Consider the following 10,297-nt stretch of genomic DNA (forward strand, 5'->3'; position numbering starts at 1 on the left):
TGCTGACTGGCAGAGCACTGACTGCTGGTTGAGGCGTAAAGCCAGTAAACACACAAATATGTTTGCATCACTGCACTTTTGTCCATTACAGCAGGTCATTCTCTTTATATAGCCTTTAAAAAAATCAAATTTAAGGTGTTCAAATATATCCAAATGTCATAAATCCATTAGTGGAGCTCTTATTCTTTTTCTCAATGCACTGACAGGTTTCTTCACTCTGTCAACACCCTGTCATTCTTTGTCCCATTTAGCCTTTATACAACTTTTGTCATAATTTTTTCAGTTTAGGAAACTTGAAAAAGTCTTCTAATGTCTCAAATATGGCTTTCCAGAGCCTGTATGCAGTGGATGTACTCACTGCACAGAGTACATACTGTACAGTGAACTTTAATCCTACTATTAGAAAACCAATTAGACCTTGTTATTTTAATTCTCTTTACTGTTTTCACACTTTAAAAAGTACATGCAGAACTTTATTCAATCATTAACCTTAACCCTAACCATAAGCATAACCCTAAGCCTACCCTAACCCTAAGCATAACCCTAAACCTACCCTAACCCTAACCATAACCCTAAACCCACCCTAACCTAACCCTACCCTAACCCTAAACCTACCCTAACATAACCCTAAACCAACCCTAACCCTAATCATAACCCTAAACCTACCCTAACCATAACCCTAACCCTAAACCTACCCTAACCATAACCCTAAACCTACCCTAACCCTAAACCTACCCTAACCCTAAACCTACCCTAACCCTAAACATAACCCTAACCCTAATCATAACCCTAAACCTACCCTAACCATAACCCTAAACCTACCCTAAACCTACCCTAACCCTAAACCTACCCTAATCATAACCCTAAACCTACCCTAACCCTAAACATAACCCTAAACCTACCCTAACCATAACCCTAAACCTACCCTAACCCTAATCATAACCCTAAACCTACCCTAACCCTAAACCTACCCTAACCCTAATCATAACCCTAAACCTACCCTAACCCTAATCATAACCCTAACCCTAAACCTACCCTAACCATAACCCTAAACCTACCCTAACCCTAAACCTACCCTAACCCTAATCATAACCCTAAACCTACCCTAACCCTAAACATAACCCTAAACCTACCCTAACCATAACCCTAAACCTACCCTAACCCTAATCATAACCCTAAACCTACCCTAACCCTAAACCTACCCTAACCATAACCCTAAACCTACCCTAACCCTAAACCTACCCTAACCCTAACCATAACCCTAAACCAACCCTAACCCTAACCCTGAACAATTACCAATGTCAACAATTTCCCATGTTGCTTCAATGTTGCTTTTCTAAACAGAAAAACATTCCTCCTGCACACAAACAACCCCAAACATGGGCCTGCCTTTTTAAGACCATCACAACAAATAAATAAATCAATTCAATTCAATTCAATAGGCTTTATATGCATGAAAGTTTTGTGAACAATGTTGCTAAAGCATCAAAATACAATTTGTCCAAATATTTAGACAGTAAAAATAGCAATACTATGAACATGAACACAACATTAAGATTGTTATACTGTATATTAATTATATACTGTATATATATATATATATATATATAGTATATTCTATGCATGTATTTGTGTGTGTGTGTGTGTGTGTGTGTGTGCTGGATGTGTCTAGGTCTTTCAGGTTGTGGCATGTTGATACATATTGGGCAGCAGGATATGTCCTGTCTCCTTCATTGGTATTTTTAATTTTGAGAAGTCATGAAGCTCTTTGAAATCTGAAATTACAGACTTGAACTTGTTAAAGTAAATGTTCCTTATTTCATTAAATGTTTAACATTCCTCTCAAAAACTGTTTTATCAGATCTTTTTTTAAATCCATTGAAAGTTCTCTCTCTTCAGGGGTCATAGGTTTCAAGAGCATTTTTTAAAAAGGATAACACAATCAACCTCAGCTGCAACAAAGCGGAGGCAGGAGAATAACTCGGAGGAAAAGAGAAATGCCTGAAAGAAACATTAAATTCTATGATAAACACATTTTTAAAAGCCTGGCTCCCAGGGTGATTACAGGAAAAAAGCAAGTTCCTGCTGTTCTGTAAAGGAGGAGAAGGAACATCTGACTTGTGGAGCATCAAAGCAGCTCTTTCTCTTTCTTAATTCTCTCCGTTCCTTTTCTGTCCTTCCTTCACTTCTCAAGCTCTTGTTTTCTTATTTTTTCTTTATCTTTGTGATCAGAGTAATGATTTTGGCGTACACACCAAGGTATCCAGGATGATGATATTGTTTAATGATGAAGATCTTCTGTCCTTCTTCTTTCCCTTCTCTTCCCTCCCCCCTGCTCTACCTTCTTCCTCCTCCTTCCTCCTCTTCCTCTGCAGTACCGGCGGAGGGCGTTCTGGGACGTTCTGTGCCATCTGCAGCATCAATGAGATGATCCAGCAGCAGAACATTGTGGATGTTTTCCACACCGTCAAAACGCTGAGAAACAACAAGACTAACATGGTGGAGACTATGGTGAGGACTCACAATCAGTTTGCAGGTGGTGGCATCTAACTGGACGTTTAACCCGACATTTAAGCAAAGTCCAGTCCAAAATCTCTAAATTTTCATAATTTCAGACAAACGTATAAAAAGAAAGCCAGCATGAGAAAGGAAATCTCATAAATCACCATTTATAATGAGAGATAAATGTGACAATTATTTATAATACAGATTATGTATTGTATTGCTCAGGCCCTGTCTTCATATTTGACAATTCTGCAGCACATGATTGACTGCATGTCCAATTACAAAGGTCAGGAGTCGCTGGTCTGTGTCAAGGCAGGAAGAAGTGCATCTGTTATGTAGTCAGTTGGAAAGTCGGGATGGTAGAGTTTTGCATTTCACGTTGTGTTAATTAATTAATGCTGCTTTTATGAAGGCGGCCTTCTTCTGACCTTCACCAAGTAGTTTTAGTTACTTTAACTTAACCAACTTAACTTTGCTTAAAGCAGGTTCACAATTTAAAAAAAAACATCCACAAGCCTCCCTCCTTTATCTGAAGCTTATATGCGGTATCAGCCGTCTAAATGAGTCAAAACAAGTAGATATCTTTCAACGTTACAGTCTTTTTAGTGCCAAAGTTCCTCTTTTTGTTACTATACTTCCACCGCAGCTCAACAGGGAAACACTGGACGAGGAAACACAAAGAGGGAATTATATGCTAAAAAGACTGTAACTGTGGCAGATATCCACTTGATATGACTAACTCAGACTGCTGAAGCCTCATATAAGCTTCAAATAAACTTTTAAATGCATTTTTGCACTAAATGACCGTGTGGACACACTGTGGATTTCGGCCTCCATCACTTACATTGAAACAACATTTGAAGGGGATCTGTTAATAGCCAGTATGAACAGGAGGAATGATTACAGCAAGGAAAACCTCTTTTAGTTTATATGTACACCTGACTGTTGTTTCAAGTCAGAATTTAAACATTGTGAACCTGTCCTTTAAGTATAAGGGGTTGTTTAATGTTAATTTCATAACTTCATCAAGTCCAGAGTCTGTCATTCGGTATCTATTATCTGTCTGGTGAGTGGGTCAGCATGAACAGATAGTCTCTGCATTAAGATGTATGCATTAAGATAGATACAGATGTTTCCATACACTAAACAGAAACAGACATACTGCTGTAGCCAAGAACCTGGAGCAGTTGTTTTCTATGTGTGACAGGTGATGCAGTTCTCTCCATGGCTACACACACTCATGTATTCAGATACCACCACACATTTGTATTCCAGAAACAGACTGACACACACACACACACACACACACACACATACACACAGGTAGCAGCTGTCTCAACACATTTCTCATCTTCATAAAGAAATGATCAATTTGTTAGCCCCACCCAAGGACTACAGCACACCTGCTGACAGACACACAGCCATCAGCACAGCTAGCTAGGACTACAGCATGCTAACAAGACGAACACAAACACACACGACTTTTCCCAACATAAGCTGATGCTCAGGGATAGGCGTAAAGTTGAAAAATATTTAGATTTTAAACGAAGGTATTCAACATCTTTGCTCGGCCATGTGTAGCAATTAAAAAACAATTTTGCAGATGATTTACCTTTGCATTTTGTTCTGTTTGTCCCTCCACAGGAACAGTACAAGTTCTGCTATGAAGTGGCTCTCGAGGCACTCAGCTCCTTCTGATTCAGCTGCGTGCCAAAATTCTCTTTTCCGATTCGCCGTTGACGCTGCCTGTCACTCTCACTGGGACACACAGAGTGCAAAAACTACTTTGTGTTGACCTGAACCCAATCTGTGAGCATGTGTGCCTGTGTGTGTGTGTGTGTGTGTGTGTGTGTGTGTGTGTGTGTGTGTGTGTGTGTGTGTGTGAACAAGAGACGGCATGCTTGCATATTTGAGTGTGCGCGTGTGTGTATCTATACGTGTGCCTGTGACAACACACACACACACAAAACTGTACAGAGGAGAAAAAAAAAAAAAAAAACAACAGCGACAAACATACACACTGGTGATTTTCGTGGTGTGTGTGTGCGTTCGCTTCAGTGAGACCGGGGACTTTACATGCTTGTACAAAGAAAAAAGAAAAAATGATATGTTGAAAAAAACAAAATCAGATGTTTAAAAAAAAAAAAGCGCCACTTTTTTTTCCCTTCTCTCTCTCTCTCTCTGTCCTCTCTGCTGGGCTGTGATGTGATTATTGTACAGTATTTCCTTTTTAGATATATTCTACGCCTTGAATGTTGTCTCCCTCTGAAGGCTGGATGCACACTGGAAGATTTTTTTTTTTTTTTTTTTGGAACTTTCAACATTTAGCTGAGGTTCAAATGATGCCTAGACTCAGCATTTTGGACTCCCAATATTTCTCCAGCCAGACTATTTATAGGAAGTGATGGAAAGTGTTTGGCTTAGGGTTTAGCTGAAATGTGGATGTTGTTGAACATGATTCAGTTTGCTGGATCAAACCAAAAACCAGCAAGCAAAATGTTTGTTTTTCTGGCATTTTCTCTTTGAAATCACAAGCTGATACAGTTCCTTTGCAGCTAGTGCTTTTTGACCATGTCTAGTAGATGCTAAATATATTTGTAATTCACTCATATGCAACAACATTTCTTTTTACCTTCATACTGCGTCAAGTCAAAGTAATTTATGATTTTCTTTTGACAAACAAATTTGCTTTCACTGGGAAAATAATGCTATCAGATAGAGCTAAAAACAAAATGAAGTCAAAAGCTATATTAAGTGGAATGAAGTGCATGGTGAAGAACAACAACAGCAGTACACAGACAAAATACAAAATATATATATATGCCTTGCCTTTAAGACCAAATGTCACGCTGTTGTTGTTATCTCTGCTCCAGGTTTTTTTTCCATTGGGGCTGGTTTTTAGATGGCTTTATGGAAAGTCAATTGTGTCAAAATCGTATAGTGTGCATCCACCCTTGTTGTAAATAAGATAAGACAACCACAGTCAAACAAACAAACAGACAAACATCATGCACCAGACACATTGCAAACAAAGGTTTTCATTTCAAAACACTACCACTCACTAAAAGCTGTCAGTGTCATTTTCAGTGATTCAGCGGTTATGGTCTGTCCATTTTAGACATGTTGTCTAAAAAAATTCAAATATATGTTTTTTGTTAAGCCCCCCTCAGTCCCTGATCACCCTCATATGTGGTCAGAACTTCACTCACAGACTACATACTTATTGAGAATTGAAAAATCCATATAGTCATCCCAGAAGATAAAAAATATAAACAAAATGTAACATATTCCACTTATTTTTTGGGTCTAATTAGTGTGGTTTTGAATACTTGCTTTGCAATTAAACTGGGATAAATTATTAACTGAAATCATGACTGGGCCAACCATGTTTACCCTCAGCTACCCTTATTTATCATTTACCTTTGGGCAGTTGTAATGACATTGTCAGCCAATCCGTTTTTGGAAAGACACATCAAAACAATCAAAAGTTTAAAGAGGATTCTGTAGCCCAAAGGTGTCCCAAACTAACAAAACACATGTAGGTACAGAAACATATTGGTTTGTTACGGTTTGCACATATTTTTCCAGTATAGTTGCTAAGTGTTAATCTCCAAAATGAGCTCATTCCAACATGTCAGATATGAGTTGCAAATCAGAATCGGACATGAATGACTACAGACTACTTTTACTTCTCCTCTCTGCAAACAAAGCCTTAAATTTGCTTTCCGTCGAGCCCACCGAGGTGCGCAAGTTTAAAAAAAAAATCATTTGACAATCTCTCTCCCCAGTCTTAATCAGAAATGATTCCAGTCGGTGATTGACCCCAGGCTAAATGAAGGTCAACATGGCTGACAGTTCAGATGCCAGCGCAGCTCAACGGACACGTGTAGCAGAGTGGAAGTTAATGAGAATTATACAGGATGTGAGGCTTACCTCAGCTCCCTATTATCTCCTCCTCGTTTGATCAGTCCTTTATACCTGCCTTTGATGGAGGCTGATATAAGATGTTCTGCCCAGAAATGAAAATCCCGATTTTCATCGTACTGCTTTTTTTTTTTTCTTTTTTTTTTGTGGGTGTGGTGCCAGAATTGATTTCTTATCTTATCTTGCAACAGAACCCCTGATATTTTACTATTTTTTATTTATTTATTTTTGTTCTACAGCTCTCCAAAAGGGTAACCCTCCTTCATAGGGGTGAGAGGTCATTTAGTTGACTTAGTGTCTTGCTCAAAGACACTTCAGAGGGATGAAATCCTGCCATTTAAAACGGTCATCCCAATGGTTTCAGTTTGTGAATGTTAAGATGTGAAAGGAGGCTTATCAGTAGAGAAGTTACTGCCCTAAAATGAATAGAGTATGCCAAATTTCTGTTTACTCCATGTCCTCCATATCACTGCGCACAATTGAATTCAATCTGCAGGTGGCTTTTAAAAAAAATTAACAATACACCAAAAGCTCAGTTTTATTTTTGCACCTACTGAACTGTGTTGAGTCAAAAGAACTGTGATCATATTTAGGTGGGCACTTTTGGGCGCTACAACAAAGTCAGTAGTATGTTACGCCTGAAGTAATATGGCCAATGAAAGAACAAGACACCAAATTAAGGGCTTAATTTTCAAACACCGCAGATCTGTTTTAGAGGAAACTAACGAAGAGAACACTTTGTTAGCCAATATCTTTAAAAAAAAACAAAACATACATGTTGCGTGGTTTACTTTTGAGTCAGCCATTAATCCATAACAGCAGGTGTCTCTGTGTTTTGAGATAAAGGGTTACCCAGGTTTGAACTTCATATTTCACAAAGCTGAAAGTCAGTCTCTAGTGAACATTTTTTTTAGTAAGCAAAGTTTTCTCATAAGTTTCAAAGTTCTTGGCCAGAACCGTCATGCTTGTGGCAAACTGTTCAGTCTGCGCTTACGTTTGTTTTTTTGCTTGAGTCCAGTCAGGCTCGTTAATGGACCTATGGAGACAAACACAGTAAGATTGTTGTATTGGAGACTATGTGAATGCCAGAAATGTTTACCCTTTTATTTCCACTATGGCTTTATTTTTATTGGCTTAGTTCATGGCCGTTCATCTGTATTATATTTTGTTTGCTTTACTTTGTTTTTGTTTTTTGTTTTTTTTTTGTCTTGAATTTGTACATTTCTTTTGTATGATTATTATTCTGAAGATTATTTGTCTAGCAAAGTGTTGTTTAGATCTGGTGATGCCATTACCATTGGTTGTTTAGTTGTTTGAAATGTGGTTAACATGAAATAAAGGGACCAAAATGTTGAATGTGATCTCATCTCCTCTTTACCGCCTCCAGTGTTTGATATTATTAACGCTGTATGTACTCATCTGATACACCTGGTAGACAGTTAAATGTTGCAACACATATAACAAAATATTCCTGTGATACTAGATCTTGCATATAATAGAAATGAGTGACATGGATTCATAGATATTTTCCCCCTTCTCTCTCTTCCTGGGTAATCAGCCAATTTATAGCAAATAAAAGTACACAAGTCTACAAAATTTTGGTTATTAAAACTCCTAAAACTGAGCAGTTAGTTTGCACTGCCACTAGGGGCCAACATGTGATATTGTAGTGTAACTTTGAACAACATCTTACAGTCTCAGGCTTTAGAATTAAACAAGATCTAGTACAAGGATTCTCTAATCCAGACCAGGTTGTGATCAAGTTCTGGTCCAAGACGTGTTTGTTTTGCAGTCTGCACAAACAGTTAGCCCCCCAATGCTTCTGCTAATGACAGTAATTTTATTAGTGTTTTTAGACATATTTAGTGGCCTACATTGTTGTTACCGACCTTGTTGTTCATGAGCATCAAAGCGAAAGAGCAGACATCCCTGGATGCATTGTTTTAGAACAATATGTAAGTCATGCAGCAGTTTTTAAAGTTTATAAAGTATTTCACAATACAAGCATTTAAGCAAAGAATAAAATAAAATCAAAACAATGAGAGACACAAGAACAACAAAATAAAATCAAAACAGAAATAACAAAAGCCCAGAATCATCAGTTCAAATTTTAGGGACAAGACATTTCATCATTTTCAGCCAGAGATGGACTTGGGGGCTTCACTATGTAGGGCTTGATGGGTGATTTCTTAAATATAAAGATTTTATATTTAATTCCAAACTCCACTTGTAGCCAAAGAGAGATAAAGAAGTTGACAGACGCAAGCCTGCAGTGATGCGAAACACAACTAATAACAACCAAACCATTAAAAGTAAAGTCTATTTATAAAGAGAGGGAAAGACAGTATTATTAATTGGACTACTCACCAACTTTATTCTATTTAACTGTGAAATCTTGAGACCTCCACCCACTGTTTGCTCTCCTTCAAGTCACAATGGTCCCTGAGCTGAGGTAAAAAATCAAAACACAAGTCTTTATAGGCTGATTTTTTTTCTACTTTGAATCAATCAGAGTCAGTGATGAACACAGCTCCAAGCCAACGGCCTCATCCTTTATTTAGCTGGTTGATTCCCAAGGAGCTCATAAATATGCATGAGCCTGTGATTAGCATAAGCACCAAGGACAGGGCCTGTACCTTGGCATTATGACGATCAATCAGAAACACTAAGGGGCTCCTCAGAGGGAAGCTGTCTGTCAGTTTGGCTTTGGGCTGAGTTGATGAACGCACACACGCATCAAAAAAAAGGTGCACTCAAAGCATACATAACATAAGGCCAAACACATAATAATAATAATAATAAAGTTTATTTGTATAGCACTTATCAGTTATGTATGAATAAACAGACAGGCTTAAGGAATAAAAGAGTTTTAGAATTAGAGGTAAAAAACAATGGGTGATTAACAACCATAAATAAAACACCAAGGATAAAATATCAGAACAATGGCTGAATTAAAACTTAAAATAGAGTAGTACAAGACATCAAAATGAAGTATAACACAATAGTTACGAGTAAAAATAAACATAAAAATAAAAGAAAAATTATAAGAGAGCCTTTCAATAAAAAATAAGTCTTCAAAAGTGACTTAAAAGAAGATACTGATGTAGCAAGCTGGAGCTCCTCAGGCAGGTCGTTCCACAGCCGAGGAGCCATAACAGCAAATACTTGGTCCCCTTTAGTCTTTATGCATGAGGTGGGAACAGTCAGTATGTTCCTGCATTAGGATCTCAGGCTGCGCACTGGTTGGTAAAGGGACAGTAATTCAGATATACTATATTCTGGGGCCAGGCTATGAAGAGCTTTAAAAGTAATAAGTAAAATCTTAAAATTAATCCTAAAGCAAATGGATAGCCAGTGTAAGCTAATTAAAATTGGAGAAATGTGTTCTCTTTTATCGTTCTTTGTTAGGAGTCTCACTGCTGCATTTTGCACAATTTGGAATCTATTAATTGCTTTCTGATTTATGCCTGTTAAAAGACTATTACAAAAAACCTAATTGTGAGGAAATAAAAGCATAAATGAAAGTTTGAGCATCATTAAAACTCAGCATTGATCATATCCTAGCAGTATTCCTCAGATGGATGGTAAAAACATGACTGGATGACCTTGTTAGTGTGTTTCTCAAAAGTGAGGTTAATGTCAAAGAGCACGCCCAGGTTTCTGACAGTTGGTTAACATTAATTGATAAGGGACCAAGAGAGGACTGGATAATAGGATGCAGATTGTCAGGACCAATGATGAGGATCTCAGTTTTATCTGAGTTTAATTTAAGAAAATTTGCTGACATCCATTTTTTAAATATCTGCTAGATAATTTGTAAGACTGGAAAGGTTTGAAGTCTCGGTAGGCTCTACTGGGAGATATAGCT

The 10,297-nt window shown here is 37.7% G+C and overlaps 1 protein-coding gene across 1 annotated transcript in view; it reads left to right on the forward strand.

Moving 5' to 3' along the window:
- Window positions 1–7,785, forward strand: part of ptprt (protein tyrosine phosphatase receptor type T) — a 280,227-nt gene extending 272,442 nt beyond the window's left edge. Inside the window, exons 35-36 of the mRNA XM_044348580.1 lie at window positions 2,376–2,511; window positions 4,150–7,785. Of these exons, the coding sequence (XP_044204515.1) occupies window positions 2,376–2,511; window positions 4,150–4,203 (190 nt within the window). The 3' untranslated portion in view covers window positions 4,204–7,785. The remainder of the gene's footprint in view (window positions 1–2,375; window positions 2,512–4,149) is intronic.
- The last annotated feature ends 2,512 nt before the right edge of the window (window positions 7,786–10,297 follow it).

Source organism: Thunnus albacares, chromosome 4 (assembly GCF_914725855.1).
Source record: "Thunnus albacares chromosome 4, fThuAlb1.1, whole genome shotgun sequence".
Classification (NCBI taxonomy): Eukaryota; Metazoa; Chordata; class Actinopteri; order Scombriformes; family Scombridae; genus Thunnus; species Thunnus albacares.